The sequence below is a fragment of the Sciurus vulgaris genome (assembly GCF_902686455.1).
Source record: "Sciurus vulgaris genome assembly, chromosome: 2".
Classification (NCBI taxonomy): Eukaryota; Metazoa; Chordata; class Mammalia; order Rodentia; family Sciuridae; genus Sciurus; species Sciurus vulgaris.
The window spans coordinates 35,789,110-35,813,296 of NC_136462.1; the positions used below are offsets into that span (position 1 = coordinate 35,789,110).

Below are 24,187 nucleotides of genomic sequence, written 5' to 3' on the forward strand. Positions count from 1 at the left end.
ATAAATAGCACGGGCTCAAAGCTTAAACCTTAATGCATCAACTTACTGTTCAGGAGGATCCACATCCCTTAGGCCAATATACACGATACTTGGGGAAGAGATACAAGGTTTGATCCAGGAAAATCCTGGGAGTTGTGGCACCTATGAAAAGAAGAATGGACACAATTAATCAAGAATTCTTGATTCTTGGTTTCACCAAGATAATCACCACGTGTTTCCAAAAGTGTATAATCATTTTTTCCTCCTGTCTGTAGGATATGTTTAAAGCAACACAAAACATACTTGATCTAGGAAATTAAATTTACAAGAATGGAAATGTTTCAGAGGGGAACTGAAAAACAATACAGCTTCCTCAAGAAGAATGAAAAAACAAATCTCTCAAAATGGTCTTGGTTTACCATTAACTTGCCTAAATAGCAGGACTACACCCGATTTGCCCTTTTGGTTCCTTTGCACACTGCTGAACTATTTACAAATTGGTTCTTAAAGCGTAACTCAATTGCCACCTCGATTTGCCAACAACCAAATTCTGTCTAATGAATAATCTTTGTACTATCCTGGTTTAACTTGGTCTCTCACTGAGGGGAAGGATATACAGATACTAGTTTATGCCTGACATGGTATAAACATGCCTTCCATGTCTTCTGTACAGCTCCGGAAAATATTACCCAGAGGTAAGCACAACAACATCACATATCTGAGGGTGTGGCCTGGGAGCTTCTACCAAGAAGTCCTCAAGCTATGAAACTGCCCATCACTAGTTACTACCACCTTACTGTCTTAGAAAATTATTAGCACCCCTGAGAGTGGGGACAATATCCTAGTCATCTCTAAACCCTAGCATCTAACGGATTGTCTGGCACATGATAGTGTTTAGTGGATAAATGAAAGAGTGGTAAGCCTCATGGAACCTATCTTTCACCTTAGTCTTATTGAACTAAATCTGCAAAGCCCCAGGATAACCTAAGCCATTTACATTCTCATTTTATCCCACTCACCTTGTCCTGTAGTTCTCTGAGAAGAAATGCAACTGGCTGTCCATGAAGGTTTCCTGATGAAGTAGTAAGGGGTGTATTGATGTCAGCATGGGCATCAACCCAGATGACACAAAGGTCCTGGCAGTGCCGGGCGTGGCCACTAATGGTACCAATTGCCAGGCTGTGAAGAATAAATATAATAATCTTCAAGGCCCTCTGCTTTGCTAACATCACCAATAAAAAATACCCTGAGCCAACACAGCTTACACTCTGTCCTCGGGGGCAAAGTCAGAGCCTGGACTGAGGCTGGGTAAGGTAAAGCAAGTTCCTGGGTTGTAATCCCCAAATACAAGATCTCAAGTACAACACTGTGTAAAACAAGTTAATCTGTGTGTTACCTTGAGTGGATTAGACCAGAGAAGTGCAAATTCAACACAAATGACTGGCAGTGTGACAGATGTATTTCCTATCACCAAAATTCATGTCATTGTATCCATTAACGCTGGCCCATAAAATAAAAGGACCTCAAATGTTTGTTCAGTGAATGAAATCTAGTTAAATGATGTGATCTATATGTAACAACTCAAAAATGTTGCTTCCTGTCTCGTAAGGTCTCCACCTGGGAGATCTAATTTTAACATCCAAACAATCAGTTATAATTTTTTTTTTTTTTTGGTTCCAGGGATTGAACCCAGGGGCACTTACTACTGAGCCACATCCCCAGCCTGTTTTTATTATCTATTTTGAGACAGGGTCTTGCCAAGTTGCTTAGGGCCTCACTAAATTGCTGAGGCTGGATTTGAACTTACAGTCCTCCTGCCTCAGCCTCCAGAATCACTGAGATTACAGGTGTGCACCATTGTACCTGGCCTATGTTAACTTTATACAGATTAAAAAACTATAAAGCAGAGTTGGGGAATGTGGCTGGTACAGTGCACTTGTCTATCATGTTTGAGGTTCTGGGTTTGATTCCCCATCAGCACACACATACACACACAAGAAAGCACTATAACACAATGGAGTATTACTCAGCCATAAAGAAAAATGACTTTTTATGACATTTGCCAATAAATGGATGGATCTGGAGACTATTATGCCAAGTGAAATAAGCCAGTCCCCCAAAATCAAAGGTTAAATGTTTGATATGTGGAAGCTGACTAACCCACATAAGGGGGGAGGTTAGAGGTTAGAAGTTCGGTTGATTAGACAATGGGGAATGGAGAAAAGGGAGGAGGGATAGGAAAAAGAAAAACAGTGGAACTAATCTGGCATAATTTTCCTGTATACATATCTGAAAACATTACAGTGAATCCTACCATCATGTACATCTACAAGAATAAGATTTATTCCATGCTTGTATATTTATATCAGAATGAATTCCACTGTCATGTATGACTAAAAAGAACCAATTAAAAAGAAGAAAGCTATCACTGTTTTTGCTTATACGTGCCTGAAACGTGAAAAGTCAAAAAGTTGTTAAAGACATTGAAGTAACGAGGCAATCCAATTCAAGATCTCATGTACAACACTGTAAAACAAGTTCATCTGCATGTTATCTTGCAGTATCATGGCTCTCAAATATCTTTCAAGAGTTTGTTTTTGCCTTTCTTTGTCCTTGGACTCTGCTTACATCAGCTACCTGTTCTATCTCAACTGCAGGAATATGCCTGATGAGATTGTAGCTGGAAAGCTGCCCAGTAACTAAGGAGTTTGGCATAGATGGGAAATGCAGCTTAAGCATCTTACAGCCATTCTTCATCAGTAAAGCACAAGACAGACTTTTAGGCTCCCTTTTGAATGACAGTATGGTCTAGTGCTGAAGGCAGTGGATTAAGGCAGATTGCTACTTTTCATCCAGGAAGAGCTGGGAGACTAGAGACAAATTATCAGACTTCTCCAGACTTCAACTTCCCTTTCTGTAAGATAGGAATAAGAGTACTTGGCCTGTTGAAGTTAGGACTGGTTTTTGGTGTTTTTGGTACTGGAGATTGAAACCAGGGGCACTTAACCACTGAGCAATATCCCCAGCACCACCACCCCCCTTTTGTGTGTGTGTACTTTTTTAGAGACAGGGTCTCATTGAGTCGCTTAAGGCCTCGCTAAGTTACTGAGCCTGGCTTTGAACTCGATCCTTCTGCCTCAGCCTCCCAAGCTACTGGGATTACAGGCCTGCGCCACTGCACCCAGCAGGACTGCTTTGATAAGTAAGGTGATGGTACGTGTGGTACTATATAAAAGGAGTGATCTAAAAATGCCTCTTCCTTTAAAATGGACAACAACCATTCAAATTTTACACTTATCCCTTCCTCTATAGAATATTCCACAATGCCTAGGTTTTAGCATTAAATAGGAAGTAGGTAAGTAATAAGATGGCTGCAGTATGGATAGCTACTGGCAAAAAAAAAAAAAAAAAGGACCATGGTAACCTCATTGAGGAAGTCCCCAAATAGTGAGACCTGACCAGAGGAAAGACTGAATAAACTTGGAGAGAGCACAGAACTCTTCAGTTGATTTAATTGAATGCCCCAATCAAACTAGTGAACCTAGGACTGATGACTTTGTTATTTTACCTTAATTTTTATTCTAATAAGGAATCTACCTGCCTCTCCAAACTGAACAAAAATTGAACTTTTGATAATGATCTGAAAAGCTCTGAGTACCTCAGGGAAAATTGGTAGACTAGATCTGAAAATAAAAATTGCAATGGGGCCACACTGGATTTGAATCCCAACTCTGCTATTTCCTGGCTGTAGGCCTTGGATAAGTTATCTAACATCTGGCTTTCAGTGCTTCCAGCAATAATTAAATAAAACCATATCTGCTAAAATACATATGAAGTGCTCCTAGTGCTTCATTGCCTCTACCAGTAAACTACATTACTTCGCTAAAACAACACTCCCCTATGAAATTTGATTATTTTAGCACAGACCAACTTCATCCTTCTCTGAAAGCTGTAATCCAATACTTAAAAAATTTTTGTTCCATGTTTTTATTTCATCTAATTGGAATAGATCACAAGTTTCCTACAATTCCCAGCACTGCTTAGAAAACATCAGTACAATGCTCAGTGACCTACTAAGAGACAAAGGATCCAGTGACGAAATACATTAGTCATCTAGGGTCCATACTGTGGGCTACAAAGTATATTCACATTCCAAGGGAGGATTTCTAACATCTATTAGAAATGCCAATAAAAACGCCTAAATTTAGCCCTGATAGATTCTTCTAATTCTCCAAAATAACCAAATGAAATGTCTTAAGACATGTTTTCAAGAAAACTTCCCAGGAAATAAGCATGAAACATGGTGACTAAAAACCTTGCTTAGCCTACCTTTATATTTGCTGTGTCAAATACAGGTCCTCTTACTATACAATGTGTTATACAAAGCAAAACTCCCAGTTCCTATAATAGCTCATGATCTTAGACATTAAAATGATGTTATATACACCATACCCTAAAAATTCTGTAGATATTTTTCTAAGGATGAGGAAATGAAGATAAAAGCTAAATGATGAGTCCAAAGCAGCATGTTTTCCAGCCCCTCACCACACGTGGTTGTAGCTTACCTGTGGTCTCCTCCCACAGTGACACAGCTGTAGCCACCTGATACTGCTCTGCTGACCACCTCTGCCAGTTCCTGGTTGGCAAGGCCCACAGAGCGTGGGTTCACTATCAGGTTGTTGTAGAGATCATCTTTGGGCACGGGAGTAAAACTCAAGTCTCCAAAGTCTTTTAGGCGGCAGCCTAAAAACAAATTAGGGGTGACAAGAATAATTGTATGTGCTTTTCCAACTCTTACTAGCGTGGGTCACACATAACTACTCAAGGCAAAGTATACATCATACTTTTTTTGTCACAGTAAAAACCAAAATGTCACATGACTGGCAGAATTGCTCCAATAATTCTGGGAAGTAAACCCTCTTTATTTAAAATTTATTTATTTAAAATAAATTTAATTGTAAATGGACACAATACCTTTATTTATTCATTCATTCATTCATACATACATACATACATACATACATACATACATACATACTGGGGATTAAGCCCAAGGTGCTTAACCACTGAACCACATCCCCTGCCCCCTCCCCTTTTTTTTAAAAAATATATAATTTTTATTTTGAGACAGGGTCTCACTGAGTTGCTGAGGCTAGTAGTGAACTTGCAATTCTCCTGCCTCAGCCTCCAGAGTCACTGAGATTACAGGTGTGCACCACTATGCTTGGCAATTATTTTATTTGTTTTTATGTGGTGCTGAGGATTAAATCCAGCCTCATGCTAGGCAAGCACTCTACCACTGAGCTATAACCGCAGTCCCAGTAAACCCTCTTAAGAACACCATTTTGCAGAAGCTAGACTTTGCAAAGAAAAACCCAGAGGTATTAACTTAACCTAAGTCACAAAACTGGTAGCACTTAGATCTTGCATATCCCAGAATTATAAAGTGGAAAGTAAAATACCAAGAACAACCAAGAGGATTTAAAGAAAATAAGTACTATTAATTAAGACTAAAACACACGTATAGAAATTCTCAGACTTTTCTTCATAAAAAGTCAATCAGAGGACCTAAAAGCATACTAAGATATCTGCCAGGCATGGTGGCACATGCCTCTAATCCCAGCAGCTCAAGAGGTTGAGGCAGAAGAATCTCAAGTTCTAGACCAGCCTCAGCAATTTAGCAAGGCCCTAAAGAACTTAGTTAAGAGACCTATCTCAAAAAATAAAAAAGGGCTGGGGATGTGGCTCAGTGGTAAAGTGTCCCTGAGTTCAATCCCCAGTTCATAAAAGAAAGAACACTTATTTCTTACAAATTTCTAGTAACTGTTATGCTTAATTTTTTCTTTTTCTTTTCTTTTTTTTTTTCCCCCCAGTGCTGGGGATTGAGCCCATGGGCACTTTACCACTGACTTACATCCCCAGCCCTTTTCATTTTTTTTATTTTGAGACTGGGTCTTGTTAAATTACCCAGACTGGGCTCAAACTTGTGATTCACCTGTCTCAGCCTCCCAAGCCATTGGGATTATAGACATATGCCACCACACATTGCTAATTTAACATAAATTCTTATTTAGGACTCACAATAGTTCTATGAAACAACTAAAATAATGCCTATTCCATAAATGAGGAAACAGAAGCAAAGAAAAGTAACCTACCAAAGGTCATATAACTGCCAAATGCCAGAATCAGGATCTACCAGGGCACATACCTGTAATCTCAACTGCTCAGGAGGCTGAGACAGGAGGATTTCAAGTTCAAGGCCAGTCTGTGCAACTTAGCAAGACCCTGTCTCAAAAAAAAAAAATTTTTTTTTTCCCCCAAAAAAAGGGCTGGGAGGGTAGTTCTGTGATAGAATGCTTGCTTAGCATGTGTTAGGTCTTGGGTTTAATCCCTAGTACCAAAAAAAAAAAAAAAATCCAAGTCATCTTGCTCCAATATTTGTATTTTTTACTATGCAGTTTGTCTCCCAAATAATTCCTCCTGCTTCCAACACTTAAGAACTCAATATATATTCTGACAGCTTTGAATACTTTTTACCTACATTGTAGTTGAAAACTAAACAATCCAACTCTATCAAAAAGGGACATGAGGGCTGTGGTTGTGGCTCAGTGGTAGAGTGCTTGCTAGCATGTGTGAGGCACTGGGTTTGATCCTTAGCACAACATAAAAATAAAGTATTATGTCCATATATAACAAAATTTTTTAAAAAAAGGACATGAAATATGAGAGAACAGAATTTACAAATTGTATCCTTAGGACCCTGCTTCTCAAACTGGTATCTAGTAATTGGAGGGTCCGAGAGGACTGTAACATGATAGACAAACACATCTCAATATCTGCACAGATTTGCTAAAGATTTGGATTAAGATCAGCATGGAACCAGGCTGGGGGCACATGCCTGTAATCCCAGTGGCTCGGGAATCTGAGGTAAGAGGATCTCAAGTTTGAGACCAGCCTATGGAATTTAACAAGGTCCTGTTTCATAATAATAAAGGGCTGGGGATGTAGTTCGATGATAAAATGCCCCATGTTCAATCCCCAGTACAACAAAAAGAAAGTGGGGGTGAGAGGGAGAAAGAGAAAGAAAGAGAGAAAAGAACAAGTGAGCATTAAAGGCCCCAAATCAGAATATCCAGACATGTAAGAGGAAAGTAAGGAGGGAAAATGCAGGTAGGGGAAGAATGACAATAAACCAAAGATAATGAGAACCAAGAGAAAAATGACCAAATAAAAATCTTTCTTTGTTTTGGGGGTGTAGCTCATCCCTATCAGTGAGCTACACACCCATTCTATAAAAATCTTTTTTTAAAAAGAGCAGTGGGACATACCCGACATCCCTGCTACCCAACAGGCTGAGTCAGGAGGATCATAAGTTTGAGGCCAGCCTCAGCAACCTGGCTGAGTGCCTGACTCAAAAATTTAAAAATTAAGGAACTGAGATTGTAGCTCATTGGTAAAATGGGGAAAAAATATATTTTAAAAAGAAAGTCAAGAACTGGGGATGTAGCTCAGTGGTATAGTATTTGCCTAGCATGTACAAGACCCTGGGTTTGACCCTTAACATCACACATACACACAGAGCCACAAGTAAAATCATTACTGACTTCACCAAATCCAAAATATGGGGAAGACACTTGAGACTTAGCTCTAGCTTTGAAGTCAATATCAGGTCTGGTGAGAACTTGAATGTTCTATTCTAGGGTATTTTTAATCTCAACAACCTTTCAAACATAGTAAGCATTAGGTTCTTACTAGATATAAGACCCTAGAACATGTCTGGTGTTTTGTAATTAGGTGCATAATTATAAAAGACTTACAAGCTATGTAATAATAATGTTAATGTTAACTAACTTTAGAGAACTACTTGCCAGGCACTTTAACTCATATTAATCCTCACATGCAAAAAATGTACAGAGGAATTAAAGTTCCAGTGGATAAGTGACAGAACTTGGGAACACTCTAGCCAATCATGGAAATTAGGATGGTTGCCTTCACATACCCACAAGGGCTTCCAGACAGTGTGTGTGTGGGCATCTTGGTTTTCCCAGCATGGTTAGTGTGAGTTTGGGTATGAGATCCTGATGAGCTCTGCACACACAAGCTTTGTGTTTCTGGATCTACAAAGCTGTGAATCTGACCTGGAAAGAATATCTTGAGAGGCCCTGCCTGAGTGGTCTGCCCTCTAGATTCCCAGTTCTGCTCTTTGATTTCCACAATCTAAGGGTCAGGTAAGGACTAGGGAGAGCAAGTGCTAAAGTATTAGAGGAAGTCTGCTGAGGATTGAGGCAGTCAAAGAAGGACCTCTACAACCAGACACAGTGACACACCTGTAATCCCAGCAGCTTGGGAGGCCAAGACAGGAGGAGTTCTAAAGTCAGCCTCAGCAATGGTGAGCCCCTAAGCAACTCAGTGAGACCCTGTCTCCAAATAAAATACAATATAGGGCTGGGGATGGGCTCAGTGGTCAAGTGGCCCTGAGTTTGATCCCTGGTACACCCCCGCAACCACAAAAAAAAAGGAGGACCCCTACATGTAATACTTGTGTCAGCACTGTCTTGTTTTGTTTTCCCATCTTACCTTACTTGGATAGAAATTATTTATAAAAATGAATAAGGAAGTATATAATGGAAGAGGGTCCCATCCTACTCCCCAGGCCTAACTACTATATCCTTGCAAGCTTTATACATATAGTTTCTTAAATAAGACTATTAGGTAGAGTAGGCTATACTGCTGTAGCAAAGCCCCCAAAATAATGGCTCAGAAAGACTGTTTCTTTTTCATCTAACATCTAGGGTGAATATCTCAGTAGGAGGCTTTTCTTCATATAGCAATTCAGGCACCTGGCTTGTAACTGTCATACCTCAGGCTTTACCATCTATGACTAAGGCTATGTCTCCCAGGTTCAAGGCAGCAGGAGGGTTACAGACGTTGAAAAGGCATGAGAACTTCTCTTTATAGGCCCCAGCTGAGAAGTGGCGGATCGCTCCTGCTCACATAGCACTGGCCAGCAGGTATAGCTTATGTCCAGAATGAAGAGCAGAATTGTAGGATATAGTTAGTGATCTTGGCCACAAAGAGGTATTTTTTTAATATATACATATTCTATGCCATAAATTTTAAACTGTTAAAAACTCAAAATACTGCGAGACATGGTAGTGCACACCTACCATGTAATTCCAGTGACTTGGGAAGCTGAGGCAGGAGGCCAGCCTCAGCAACTGAGCAAGACCCTGTCTCAAAACGAAAAAACAAAAAGAGCTGGGGCCATAGCTCAGTGATAAAGTTCCCCTGGGCTCAAATCCAGCATAATAAATAAATAAACTGCCACTTTTATCACTGTAGAATCACCAATTTATATTATTTTTAACTACTCTAGTTAATTACAGAGCCGAATCATCAAAAATATTATGCCATCCTGAGGTGGCCTTTTAAGAGGTCTCTTGTCTAATGCCCACTGTATCAAGGGCACTGAGGCACTCAAAGGACTAACAGTAGAATCCAAGGTTGGTTTCTAAAGAGTGAACAAAGGCCCCAAAGAAGAACTATACAGGCCATGTTTGATAACAGGTGACCAAGTTAATTAGAATGAGAAGTCTGAAAATTGGAGCAATATGATATGAAGTAGTGGAGAACATGATTGTAACCTATAGGCTACATTTCTTGAGAGAAGTACATTTCTTGAGGAAATTGATGGAGGTTCATTTTTTTTTTAACAAGATGAACTGAGTAATAGTAAATGTACTAGTTTATCAGATTGCTAAGACAAATTCTCAGTTCAAAGGGCAGAAGGAAATGGTCTGATTAATTTTAAATATTAGAGTAACATTGTAAACACTGTAACATGAAAGAAATACCTGCTATGCTTAAGGAAGCTCTCCTTTTTTCTGGTTCTATGCTTCAGGTCAACTTATCTGCCAAGTGTAGGTCAGATGAGACCTAGTGGGTTTTGGGCTTTTTTCCCCTTGGTGCTAGGAGTTGAACCCAGGCTCTTGCAGGTGCTGGGCAAGCACCCTACCATTGAGCTGTATCCCAGGCCCTGAGATCAAGTATTTCAATGTTACTCTTCCTTTTCTTTTTTGAGGTGCTGGGTCCAGGATCTCATGGATGTTAGGCAAACACTCTGCCACTGAGCTGAGCTACATCCTAACCCTTCTTATTTTATTTTGAAGCTGGTTCTCACTAAATCACCCAGGCTGGCTTCAAACTTGCAATCCTGCAGCCTCAGCCAACCTAGTGGCTGAGACTGTGGAGTGCACTGCCAGGTCCAGAACCAAATTTCTTTTTTTATTTCCATCTCTCTCCCTCTTTTTTTCCCCCCCAGCACTAGGATTAAATTCAGGGGCACTCTACCACTGAGTTACACCCCACCCCTTTTTAATTTCTATTTTGAGACAGGGTCTTGCTAAGTTGCTGAGGCTAGTTTCAAACTTAAAATCCTCCTGCCTCAGCTTCCTGAGTTGCTGGGATTACAGGTTCAAATTTCATTCTTTTTCTTTCTTCCTTTTTGGCAGTGCTAGGGATCAAACTCAGGGCGTCATGATGCTAGGCAAGCACTCTTCCTCTAAGCCACATCCCCAGCCTTCAGATTTCTTATTAAAAGATAAAAATGTTTGCTGTAATCCCAGCAATTTGGTATTATAAAGCCAGCCTCAGCAATTTAGTGGGGCTCTAAGCAATTTAATGAGATCCCATCTCAAAATAAATAGAAAGGGCTGAGGATGTAGTCCAGTGGTAACGTGCCCCTGGGTTCAGTCCCTGGGATGGATGGATGGATGGATGGATGGATGGATGGATGAATGGATGGATGGATGGATGGATATATGAATAGATGGATAGATAGATGGATAGATGGATTAAAAAGGGGGGGGGTCTTGGGTTATAGTTCAGTGATAGAGCACTTGCCTAGCACATGTGAGGCACTGGGTTCCATCCCCAGCACCACATAAAAATAAAGTATTGTGTTCTTCTACAACTAAAAATATTTTTTAAATAATGAAAATTTTAAAAAGGGCTGGGGATGTAGCTCAGTGGTAGAGTGCTTGCATACCATCCAAGAGACCCTGGATTTGATCCCCAGTACAGGAGGGTTACAAGTTTGAAGACAGCCCTGTCAACTTGGTAAGACCATGTCTCAAAAAATAAAAAGGGCTAGGAGTGCATCTCAGTGGTAGGGCAACCCCTGGGTTCAATCCCCAGCACCAAAAAATAAAGAAGGTGGTAGTGGCATTATGACAAGATGAGTCTGAAACTTAAAAGGAAGCTCTCAAGTCAAACAAATTTGGAAGCAAACTGAAAGGGCCCTCATTTCCCCCTTGCTCTTTATATGCTGGCACAGCCTCATGTCAGGAGCCCTTCTCTGGAGTGAGGGTAATAAAATACACTGAATATTACTCTGATCTTTCAGGCCTAGATATTACCTTTGGCCTTGATAAACCCCTCCAGGCTCCAACAGAGTGGAACAAGAACACAAGTGCATCAACAAGATGATGCAACCGGCGGCAAGGAAGAAATCAGAACAGCCCCATCTGACCTTCGCAACATCTACGAACAGCATTTCTATTTCAGGGCTAGTGAGTAAATCCCAGAGGGGAGCCAGTGACAGGAAAAAAGAAAACAGAATATAATTGTCTGCTTGCACACATCACAGTGTGCTAGGTACCTTAATCAGAACTGAGCAAGATTGGATAGCTCCGACCATTGGGACAACCACTGAGACAGCCTCAGTCACCCTTTGATTAGAGATTCCCATTAGGCAATGTCATGAGTGAGCAGGTGTTTTTTTGGACAGCACAAAAGTATTCCATTCTTCTCCTTATGTGGGGCACCAGGTGCTATCAAGACTCCGAGCAAGTCAAGAGATGGGTTTCAAAGTGGACTGACACGCAGTCTGTCAAGCCACAGGTAGCCCACTGGCAGAATGACAGAAATGGAAAAAGCTGAGGGCCTCTGAGAATGCATTTTTTTTCAAACTGCCCCTAAATAGGATGGAAATGTTTTATGATTTGTCAGAAATAAGTTGGTAAAGCCTTGAGAAAAACAGACTTTGAAATTGCATTTGGTGCTGATAAGCACTAATGGCTTTTTTTGTTTGTTTTGCTTTTGGTACTGGGGATTGAACCCAGAGGTACTTTACCACTGAGCTACATCTCCAGCCCTTTTTAAAATTGTTTTTCTTGAGACATGTCTCACTAAGTTGCTAAGGCTGGTCTTGAACTTGTGATCCCAAGTCTCTGGGTACTAATGGCTTTTGAAGTTATAGGCTCAAATGTTCTATATGGAAGATTTAACCCCAAACAAAGGGAATTCCTGGTACTTTAAAATAAAGTACTTGCTTTTCTTAGAACTTCACCTATACCTGGAATACTACCCCCCCATTTTTTTTTTTTTTTTTTTTTTTTTTTTTTTTGGTACTGGGGATTGAACCCAGGGGCACTTTACCACTAAGGAACAGCCCCATCCCTTCTGAGACAGGGTCTCACTAAGTGCTCAGGGCCTTGCTAAATTGCTGAGGCTGGCCTCAAATTTGTGATCGTCCTGTCTCAGCCTCTGAAGTCACTGGGATTATAAGCATGAACTACTACTGTCCCTGGTTTGGAATACCAGCCTATTGTAAACAAAGCTGAACTGTTACTAGAGATTTAAACTAGAGGGGAAAAAAAAATGCCAGGGTTAATTCAGACCATTTGGAGTAAGCAGAAAAGCTCTCTCATCCCTAACCTTTAAGAGGCTGTAATTTAGGTAAATTAATTTGGTTACTGCTAATTACATACAGAAATTCAAGTATTATTTACTGCATTTAACTCCCAGAGACTATACAACCTCAATAATCATGTGTTTTGAGCTACCTAAAAATCAGCTCTTTGCTCACTTATATCCAGTCTCCAAAATAAGTTTGATACATTACGGAAAGAGTGTAAAACCCAAGTAGACTATTCTGGTTTACTTTAGAGTCCCAGCCAAGACTCTGCCAACCGACCCTGTCTGTCTCCTTCCTCCTCATCTAGTCTACTCTTTTGTTGCCTCTATACCTGTAGAGACTGTGACCAAAGAAGACAGAAGCAGGGACAGTGGTACTGGGGCCTCAAGGATGGAAGGTGACCCTGGGGATGTAGGCCATTCACTCCAGACATGTCTGTCTACCATACACTAGAGTTAGCCTCAAGATCAAATGATACAAGCATGGTGTTAACAGATACTTTTGTATGAATATTATGATTGAGTGTGTAAAAAAAAAAAAAAATTAGCTCAACATTTGTCTAGCATGTCTGAGGCTCTGGGTTAAATCCCCAGCACCAAGAAAAAAAAATTAGCTCAAGATAGTAACTGAGATGACTTGAGACACCAGCTGTATGTTTCCACTAATTGGTTCTCCAGTTACATTGTCCTTGTCTAGGGAGGGTATCAACTCTGTGGATAGGCTTAGTAACATGTCCCTCTGCACCAAACTCAAGTCAACCCACTAAACACCTCTGGATCCAGGAGAGCCAACTCAGGCTTTCCCAGGCAGACTAAATTGATGGCACCCTACCAATCTGGTTCCAGCACAGGCACAGGTAGAAGTAAGAGTTCCTCTGGCTCCATAAATCACATAATCACTTTCCCTTGTTCAGAAGAAGACTGCTGAGCTTCTCTAAAAACAAAAGATCTGCTAGGTAAACATGTTGACAACATTTTAAGCTTTCCAAGATCAAACCAGGGGAAGAGACAGAAATAATCCCTGGGGATAAAGAACTATTATTTATGCTGTACGCAGTGGCACATACCTGTAATCCCAGCAGTTTGGGAGGCTGAGGCAGGAGGATCACAAATTCAAAGCCAGCCTCAACAACTTAGTTAGTCCCTAAGCAATTTAGTGAGACCCTGTCTCAAATAAAAAATAAAAATGGTCTAGGATTGTTAACCCAGTTAAGCACCCCTGGGGTCAATCTCTGGTACCAAAACAAAACAAAACAAACCCTTTACAGCATGTAATTCTTAAAAATTCTTATATTCCACCTTGTTTCAGAAAGGATTTAAAGGGAGACACAACATGCTGGTGACTACAGCTTGGCTAGTTACCAGTCAGCCCTGATGTGCCCCTACCCCAGACCCTAGCCTAACATCCTGGTAAGTCTGCCCAGAAACCTCAAACCAGACATTCTGCATTCCACATTGCTCTGGGCTGAAAGGAGAGTACACACTGAATGGCCTCCATTAGTCAACTGCTACAGTGCATGCAAGGGAAAGAATCCCTGCCCTCTGTCCCCTGACTTCCTGGAAGAGATTTCTAACTAAATTCAATGTCTGAACCTGTCGTGCCGTACACAATTGTTTAAATGAGCTAACAAGGAAAGGCCTGCCACATACTAGGGATTTCAGATTACAACTGGATGAGGCCATCTTTGTGGTTTTTCTTCCCCACAGTTCCCTTTTTCCTTGAAACTGATGTAACCTGAGACTTCCCAAAACTTGTTTGTAATATGACTTTTTTTTTTTGGTACTGGGGATTGAACACAGGGGTACTTAACCACTGAGCCACATCCCCAGCCCTTTCTATATTTTATTTAGAGACAGGGTCTCAGTAAGTTGCTTAGGACCTCATTGGAATTGATGAGGCTGGCTTTGAACTTGTGATTCTCCTGACTCAGCTTCCCAAGTAGCTGGAATTATAGGCACGTGCCACCACACCTGGCTGACTATGCCATCTGGATAAAAACAGAATTTTTGGTGAAAAGGTGCAAGTACAGGCCCACTGATTTCTCATTGAGATGGTTCCTAAAGAGTTCATCTTGAGTGGGTGTGGTGGTGCACTCCTGTAATCGCAGCCTCTTGGAACACTGGTTGCCAAAAACAAAAAAAGGTCCACCTGAATTTTCTACATTCCCTATCTAAGATTATAAAGGCAAGGACATTAATACTCTTGGAACACCAATCCTCTGAGTGCCCTAAACACAATGCCACACCCTGCTCTGTCAACTTTTGGGTCACAAAGGCAGAAGTTTCCCATTTCTACTATTTCTATTCATTAGTCCTTTCTTGAATTGGGGAGGAAGCCAAGTAAATTCCATCTTCTCTTTTCTTTCTTTCTTTTTTTGATATATTGGGGATTTAACCCAAGGGCACTGTGCCACTGAGCTACATCCCAGTCCCCCCAGTCCCCCCAGTCTCCCGAAGTTGCTGAGGAAGACCTGGAGAGTGACAAACATTAAAATGTCATCAGCATGTCACAAGTTCCCTGAGCCCATGGTGCACCAAGAGGGCTGTGGAAAGATGTGGCGAGAAGAATGAGCAAGTCCTTACTAAATTGCTGAGGCTGGCCTCAAACTTGCAACCTTCCTGCCTCAGCCTCCTAAGCCACTAGGACTACACACTTCATTTTCTCTTTCAATCTGAGTACCACCATACCTATTTTATACCTCCTCAATACCAGATAAAGCAAATTTATTCAAAGAATAAGTAAATCAACCACTGTAATCCCTTAAGTGCTAACTCTGAATTGTGTCATTTGGATGCTAAAGGAATAATGCAGCACCTGTCTAAAACAACTAGATCATTCATTATAACCTATTTACTTTCTGGTTTAAGAACATGTTTCAAAAAGTGGACAGTAGGGCTGGAGGTATAGTTCAGTTGTGGAACACTTGCTGCTCACCTGGGTTTGATCCCCAACATCACAAAAAACAAGAGGGGCGTTGGGCATGATGGCACACACCTGTAATCCTAGTGACTCAGGAGACTGAGGCAGGAGGATCAAAAATTGGAGGTCAGCCTCAGCAATTTAGTGAGGCCCTAAGCAACTTAGTGAAACACTGTCTCAAAATAAAAAATAAAAAGGACTGGGGATGTGGCTCAGTGGTAAGGTGCCTCCAAGTTCAATCCCCGGTACCAAAAAATTCAAAAAACAAACAAAACACAAGAGTAATAACTAGCCATTATTACCTGCTAACATTCAGCTTGAATGAATCTATTAAGTGGTAGCCAATTAACTCTTCCAAGAATTAAAGTTTGATATACGATGGTTATCCTTTGAGTCATGCATTCTTAAAAATCTGGGAAACCAGTGACTTCTGAGTAGCGAATCATTGAGAGAAAGGAAATAGTGATCCGGGAAAATCCCATGGGTCACAGTGTTACTGATGAAAGCTATGCTGCTTTGCCCCTTTTCTTCCTTCAACCCAAGTTTACTGTGTGCTCAGCATGCTAAGTCCTGGAGATATAGAGATGAGGTATGGGGCTCAGAGCCTGATGAGAAGATGGGCAGGGAAAATGGCAGTCCAGTCCAGGTCTAACTGCTGTGACCCATGTGCACAGGGTGTGAAGGGAAGAAAGATGAGAAGGATAGAGCCAGGACTTCTCAGAAGAGGATATGTCTGAGTCTTGACTGTATAGGCCAAGAATAAAAGAGGGGAGAAGTGCTTTTGAGAAAAGGCACATAATACTTCAGCCCTACAGAATAGTTCACAAGATCCCTGAGCCCATGGTGCACCAGGAAGGCTGTGGAGAGATGTGGGCAGGGCCCAGATCATACTGAAGTGGGGAGGTAAGATTTCAAGTGAGGAAGTGAAAAATCAAATCAGCATTTTAGATCTAGTGCTCATATAATAATGTGGAGAAAACAGTTTCCAGCATTAGTGGAGGTATATGCAGGGCAGATAAAAGGTCTGCCTCCAGCTTTCTGGCTCCGTTACCTCCTGAGATTAAAGACACAGGGAGCCAGACATGATAATTTGTGCCTGTAGTCCCAGCGCTGAGGCAGGAGGGCAATTTGAGTTTAGGAGTTCCAGGCCAGTCTGGGCAACAATGAGACCCTGTCTCAAAAAACTAAACTAAATATAAAAGAGAAAGACACTGGGGAAGGAAGTGAAGATGAAAGAGAAGCTGTTTTGGATTTGTTGGCATTGAGGTGTTAGGGACTCTTCTGCTGAAAATATGTAGACATGGAAACAAGTCAGTAGATCAATTCTAGGCAATACTCAATGGCTGATAATAACACTTCACCTGGGAGCCATCTTCTGGAAATATTAACACCTAGCGATATAAGCACCCCAACCTCCCAGTTCCTATGGAAGAGGACGAAGCTACCTTCCCTGAACATAGATGGCAGGCATCTTGCTCCAGTTTGCAAAACTACCATCTGAAATAATATGTTTTCCTCCAGGTAAAGCCAATTAACTTTGGCTTTTGACATAAGTCGTCAACTCCAATTTCTATGATTCAGTAATCATGCACTTTGTATGATAAAAAATACTGTCAAGTTCTCTTTCTTGAGGCTTGGTTATTGTTTACCATGGAAACATTTTATAATGGATTGTTTCTGCTTGGCTAAATAAAAAGATGAGCTGTCCATTGTCTGTACAGTCTCTTAGCAGATTGCCTGTGATGCATATCACATTCTGGTTTAATGCTTCTTCAGTAACAAAGTGTTTTCTTTCTCTACCTTTGTGGAGAGGTTTTCCATATTGGGAAAATTTGATATTTGAAATTCACTTATTTTAGGTGTAATAATGATTTGTGGTTAAGTTTTAAAGAATTTCTCTATTTTGAAGATACAGAATGAAACTTTTGCAAAATAAATAATCCAATGTCTGTACTTTGCTTCAAAATGCTCTGGAGGAGGTCAGTAGAAAATGCGACTGACAATGACTGATGCCGGGTGAGGGATACATAGAGTTGGTTATGTTATTGTCTACTGTCATTATGTTTGAATACTTCCATAATAAAAAAATGAAAAAGAGGAGGTACATGGAAGACACCTAGTATACAGTAGGTTTGGAGCTGGGTGGAGAAATGAGTGCTAGAGATAAAACTCTGAAAGGCATCAGCACACAGGACATACAGCTATGGAAATGAACAGATCAACTAATTATAAACAAGAGGATCAAAGACAGATTTCGGAAAACGCCAATGCGAAATGGGTAGGTAGAAAGAGAGGACTTATCTCTTTTTTTTTCTGAATTAAATTGAAGAGTTAAAAACAGAGGAGAGCAGCATCCTTTTCAATATGGAAGCAATATGGATAAGTGTATCAAAATGATACACTTAGGTGTATCATTTGACATTTAGCTTAATGTCAAATAAGGTAAATGCCCCTTACATGAAAAAGCAGGTAGCTGGGGATCTCAGCATAAGTAATTTTATTCCAATGATGGCTCAGGAAGGTGGTTCTAAAGTAACAGAATAACTGGACAATAGCTAAGGCCAAGGGAGCTGGCAGATGGGTAAATTTGTATTCTTAATTATTAAAGAAACAGGTTAGTAGATCAAGTTGAGTTACAAGGAAGAGAAAGGATAACAGCTGGAGCAAGAACCCTTACAAAGGTAGAAAGGGATGGGATCTAGAACACAGGAGGTCTAATGTCTGCTGTTCCTGTCAACAGATTTTTAGCTAGGTATATGACCTTTTTTTTGGATATCGAACCCAAGGGCACTTTACACTAAGCTACATCCCCAGCACTTTTTACTTTGAGATGGGGTCTCATAGGTTGCTGAATCTGGCCTCCAACCTGCTATCCTCCTGCTTTTATTATCCTCCTGCTTTTAGGATTACAGGTGAGCACGACCACACCCATCAAAAACTCTTAATTGAATAAATTCACCAGTTTCCCTCAAAACTGGATGTGGTCATGTGACCAGTTCTGGCTAACAGGAAAGGCAGAAGTGTCCTGCAGCAACTTCTTAGGAAGGAAAAAGTTCTTGCTTTATCCTCTTTTTTCATTCTTCCATCTTGTGCCAGTGGAGGTCTTGCCAATAGCACAAGTTAGGAATCTAAGTCTGAACAAACAAAGCCACCAAACCAGTTCTGAATTACTTTTCTCCAGACCGTTTGAATTTAAAATGAACTACTTTTCTTAAGCCATTGATATTTTAGGTTCTTACCATATGTAATCTTATCTAAAGCTGGGATTAGACTCATACTTTAAGGAAGATGAACAAAAAGAATTTCTGTCAATGCAAGTAATTTGGAGGATGAGAGGAAGAAAGTAGAGAATTCATACTCAAGTCAGAAAAACTTGATTATGGGTAATTTGCAAGAGCTGTCGTGGAAAATGTGAGAAGAGTGTACTAGGAACATACAATATCTTCAGAAGAAGCTGGGCTGACCGTACATTTATGATGGTGTTACTCTGCATTTTTTCAGCCTCAGTCAAAGCTGAGAAGGCAGCTCACTGGGCCAGTCAGAGGTTCAGGTTGTATGTGGCAGGAAATGAGGCTCTTGCTGACCTCATGACCTTGGGAATGTTTCCTCGCCTCTTCAGGCTCTACTTCTTTCCCCTCTCCCCAAGCCTTTTACAAATCAAAACAAGGTACTAAACAAGTTCGAAAAGAAGTGTCAAAACATGGCACTTGTGTCCCCAAGAAGCCAGAACCTGAAGTAACCCTCCTTGTTCTTAATAGAATCTATTTCAAAAATTTTGTTATTTTAAATTATGGTAAAAATCACAAAACAAAATTCTCCATGTTAGCAATTAAGTGTAAGATTCAGTAGCTTTCAGGTTATTCAGGTCATCATGTAACCATCACCACTGCCATCCATCTCCAGGATTTTTCATCTTGCAAAACTAAACCCCTGTACCCAGTAAGCAATAATTCCCTTTTTTTCCCATTCCAAAGTCCCTTGAAACCACCATTCTACTTCCTCTCTGTATAAATTTGAATAGTCTAGAAACCTTATATATTGCACGGTCATTGCACACATTGCCATTTCTGGTTCTTAATTCTGGAAATCACCTTCTGAGGTTTCTGAGGTCGACTGCTGGTTGGTATAGTCTTTATGAGATTCCACATGGCATACCATGACCACGGCCAAAAAAAGGTGCAAAAGGTAATGGTGCAGCCCATCTATTTCACCTTCATATACTTGCAAAATAGATTCTGTATTCAGGTGTGGCTCTATGAACAAATGAACATGTGGATAGAAGGCTGTATCATTTGCTTTTGATGAGTACAGGAACCTCAGATGATACAGAACAGATTCATTCTAAAAGTCAAGAAAACAACTGAGTTGGATCAAGCTAGAAGGAGGTAATATTACTCTTCTACAAGTGTCAAACAACAAGTGATCAATGAAGTGAGAAATAGGAAGGAAACACATTTTTTAAAAGTGTTCTTTGCTGGGAATATAGTTCTAAAACATTTGTTCATATTGCTTTCATTATCCTTATGTTATTACCAGATGACAATAAATGCTGTGGAATTGGTTTTATTTAAAAAAAAAAAAAAAAAAGAAAAGAAACCTCAAGTGAAATCATACAGTACTTGTCTTTTTGTGACTGGCTTGTTTTACATAATATAATGCTTTCAAGGTTCATCCACATCACAGCATATGTTAAAACTCCCTGCCTTTTAAAGACTGACTAATATTCTGTTGTATACCTACCATCTTGTTTACCCATCCATTCGTCTATGGACACTTGGGTGGCTTCCACCTTTTGACAATCACGGATAATGCTGGGCATACAATTATGTCCTCAAGATTCTGCTTTCAGTTCTTTCGGGTATATACCCAGGAATGGAACTGCTGGATCACATGGTAATTCTATTTAAAAATTTTTGAGCAGTCACCATGTTGTCTTTCATAGTAATTACACCACTACACATTCCTACGAATAGTGCTCAAGAGTTCTAATTTCTCCACATCCTCTCCAACACTTCAACACTCGTTTTCTGGTGTTTGTGATGATAGCCATCTTAATGGCTGTGAGGTGGTCATGATTTGCTTTTTTACAAATTATGAAAAGAGGTAATCGAAAATATCTAGCATAGTGTCTGAAAGATGGAAAATGTTAGATATCTAACAACTTTGAAATAAGAGGTATAAGTTATATTCTTTGCTACCTTTATAAATGGGAAAGACATTGAAACTTACCAAATCCCAAGAGTATAATAGATATACCCATTTTCTGGTACAGCATCAGTGATGTAAGCTTTTACTAAGGCATTACTAAATTATTGTAATGTATTCATTTTCTAAGAGGAATGTGCAATATAAAGGAAAACTGGAAAACACAAAGCTGAACCCAAAGAAACAGGTTACTATTATTGACAATCCAAGTAGGATGAGAGTGGGGGAAACTAAAAGAGATGCCATGTCTCAATTCAGGCCTTCGTTCTATTTCTCCACTCCAAGTGATCCATCTCTCAAGGTCAGTGTAGCTCAGATGAAGTCCAAAGCAGTGCATTGGTTTGGTGTTTTGCTGGATCCTGCTATGGTTTGAATGTGTCATCTCCAAAGCACGTGTCAGAAATTTAATCCACAATACAACAGTGTTGAGAGGTGGGGCCTAATAGAAAGAGTTCAGGTCCTGAGGGCACCACCATCATGAATGGATGAAATGCTAATTATAAAAGAATTAGGGCCTGCAAATTCAGTCTCTTGCTCTTTCTTGCCATGTGATGCCTTTCAGTATGTTATGATGCACCAAGTAAGCCCTTGATCTTGGACTTCCCAGCCTCCAGAACCAAAAGTCTTTATAAGTTCTTTATAAATTGTCCAGTCTCAGATATTGTGTTATAGACACATAAAATGGATTAAGATAGGAAAAATAAAGTCAATTTGCTAGACATCTTTTTAAAACAACAGATTATCTCATATGAGCAAGGCACTGGGTTCAATCCCCAGCACACAGACACAAGAAAAAAAAAAAAGTCAAAATAAAAGTTAAAAAAAAAAAAGCATATCCAATTAACTTTACAATCAGAGGAATTCAGAACTTTACTGATCTTGCTGGGCATGGTAGTGCATGCCTGCAATCCCAGTGACTTGGGAGGGTGAGGCACAACGATTCCAAGTTCCAGGTCAGCCTCAGCAACTTAGCAAGTCCCTAAGCAACTTAGCACAACCCTATCGCAAAATAAAAAATAAAAAGGGCTGGGGATGTAGCTCAGTAGTAGAACACCCCTGGGTTCAATCCCTGGTACCAATAAAAAACCAACGAAACAAACACTTTACTAATCTCATCCCAATCCCTTAGCTTGCAATGAAATACTCAGACCATAGACTAAATTTTTTTTTCATTTTTTTGTTTTGGTCATTCTGTTTTTATTTCCTCCTTACTGTAAAGACAGACTATGTCCAATAAAAGGAAGTGAGTAGCAGAAGCAAAGGTTTGCTGGATCATACACCCCCCACGCTCCCTTACAAAATATCACTGACAGATGCTGTTGAGTCAACCTAGAAACCAATTTTTGTCTCATAGGCTTATGAATACTATTCAAACAGCACCTCAAAAATACTAGCTTCATCTCTTTTCCTAATGCCCCAAATAAACAAGAAGTTAAAAACTGGCAGTCTAAGATCCCGATCTATCAACAGACATGATTTGTAAAGTATACGGTGTTTTTATTATGTTATTTTTCACAGTATAAAAATAAAACAAATATATCAAACTTGTAATGAATATACACTTTAATATTCAAGTCACAAAAATAGACCAGTACTATAATTCAGAAGTTCCACATATCCTTAGCATCATGACTGCCTACATAATTTTTGGTTATTATAATTAAGATATAATTCACATACCATAAAATTCACCCTTTTAGAAATTACAATTCAAGGATTCTTAAAATATCAACAGCCAGGCATGATGGCACACATCTGTAATCCCAGTTTTCAGGAGGCTGAGGCAGGAGGATCACAAGTTCGAGGTCAGCATCAGCAAGTTAGCAAGACCCCGTCTCAAAATAAAAAATAATTTGGGGATGGGGCTCTGTGGGTAGGTGTCCCTTGATTCAATCCCCAGTACTCTTTCCCCTGCCAAAAACAGTACATATGTACACACACACACACATATACACATACACACATATATATTCACAAAGTAGTGCAAACATCAACACTAGCCATTCAAGAACAACTTCATCATACTACAAAAGAAACTTGTACCCATATGCAGTCACTCCCCATTGCCCTCAGCCCCTGAGAATCAGTAATCAGTTTTTCCTACAGATTTGCCTATTCTAGATATTGCATATGGAATCAAATCTATGGCCTTTTGTGTCTGCATTCCTGACACACTTAGTATAATATTTTCAAGGTTTGTCCATATTGTCGTATGAATTAGTACTTTATTCCCTTTATGGCTGAATACTCCATTGTTTGAATATATCATTTTTGTTACCCATTTATCAGTTGTTGGAAATTTGAATTAAAAAATTTTTTTTCAATACCGGGGATGGAACCAGGGGTGCACTTCCACTGAAACTGCTTTTTATTTTTTATTTTGAGAGAATTGTCATTGTTTGATCTGTCGGAGCGGCAAATAAATCATTGCTTAGAATTCCATAGTCTTTGACAGCAGATTGCCACTTTGGGGACTCTTTCCCAGCAACGTTGCTGAAAGACACACCCATTTGCAGGTGGCCACTGTTAATGGGGAAGATTCCATGCCTAGTATGGAATTTATGGGTTCCATAGCTTCGAATTCTGATGCCTGCTGCCCTGGGGTGGAAGAAACATGGGCTCATTCAATAGCTTTGAGGCACCAGCTTCCCTCAAGTAGATAAGCCCCAATTACACTTCTTGTTTATCTTGAAGAAATTTTTCTCTTTCAATAAATCCCTTTGATGTGCTTCCCTACAAATAAAAGATGGCAGGCTTTTCTTTGTTAGAGAGATCAGACATTTAAGGTCTGATCCACCCACCAGGCCCCCACCATGTCTTTGTCTTTATTTCTAAATATTTCTTCAGACTTTAATTTTCTCAGCCAGTTCACACCTCCATTTGGCTTACTGATCCCTTGCTGTGTCCCTTGCAGAGACATTGATCATTCTGGTAGTTCCCTAGAAGGCCCCACTTGCATAGCTTTCTTTATTTGACCAACACAAGTCCAGAACTTGAAGATATCTTTAAGCTTATTAAGACTTTTTAGCTGCTATTTTCAGAAGTCACATTAGGGAACATGATGGTTCAAAAATCAAAGTACCGCCAGGCATGGTGGTGCATGCCTGTAATCCTAGCAGCTCAGGAGGCTGAGGCAGGAGGATCTCAGGTTGGAAGCAATCTAGTGAGATCCTGTCTCAACATAAAAATTTAAAAGGGCTGGGATGTCACTCAGTGGTTAAGTGCCCTTGGGCTCAATTCTCTGGTACAAAAAAAAAAAAAAAGTAACAACTGAACAGGGAACTGCTGAAATGAAAATGAATTAAGTTACGGTCCCAATTAAAGGCCAAAGAAACTATAACCTGGGTTTCACTAACTGACAAGAAGACTGTGTCCAACACTAGCGGT

At 40.1% G+C, this 24,187-nt stretch overlaps 2 protein-coding genes across 4 annotated transcripts in view; one reads left to right on the top strand and one right to left on the bottom strand.

The window, feature by feature from the left end:
• Positions 1–17,302, top strand: part of VTI1B (vesicle transport through interaction with t-SNAREs 1B) — a 39,723-nt gene extending 22,421 nt beyond the window's left edge. For 2 of the 3 annotated variants that reach the window (XR_013761844.1, XM_079127165.1), the window contains exon 7: positions 11,384–17,302. The gene's annotated coding sequence lies outside the window, so the exon portion shown is untranslated. Of the gene's footprint in view, positions 1–1,010; positions 1,151–11,383 lie in introns of those variants that run through there. The other variant, XM_079127164.1, reaches the window with a different exon arrangement.
• ARG2 (arginase 2) overlaps positions 1–24,187 on the bottom strand; it is a 38,815-nt gene that overhangs the window by 4,915 nt on the left and 9,713 nt on the right. Inside the window, exons 3-5 of the mRNA XM_079127123.1 lie at positions 4,545–4,722; positions 999–1,158; positions 47–141 (exon numbers count right to left, since the gene is read on the bottom strand). Coding sequence (XP_078983249.1) covers positions 47–141; positions 999–1,158; positions 4,545–4,722 — 433 coding nt within the window. The remainder of the gene's footprint in view (positions 1–46; positions 142–998; positions 1,159–4,544; positions 4,723–24,187) is intronic.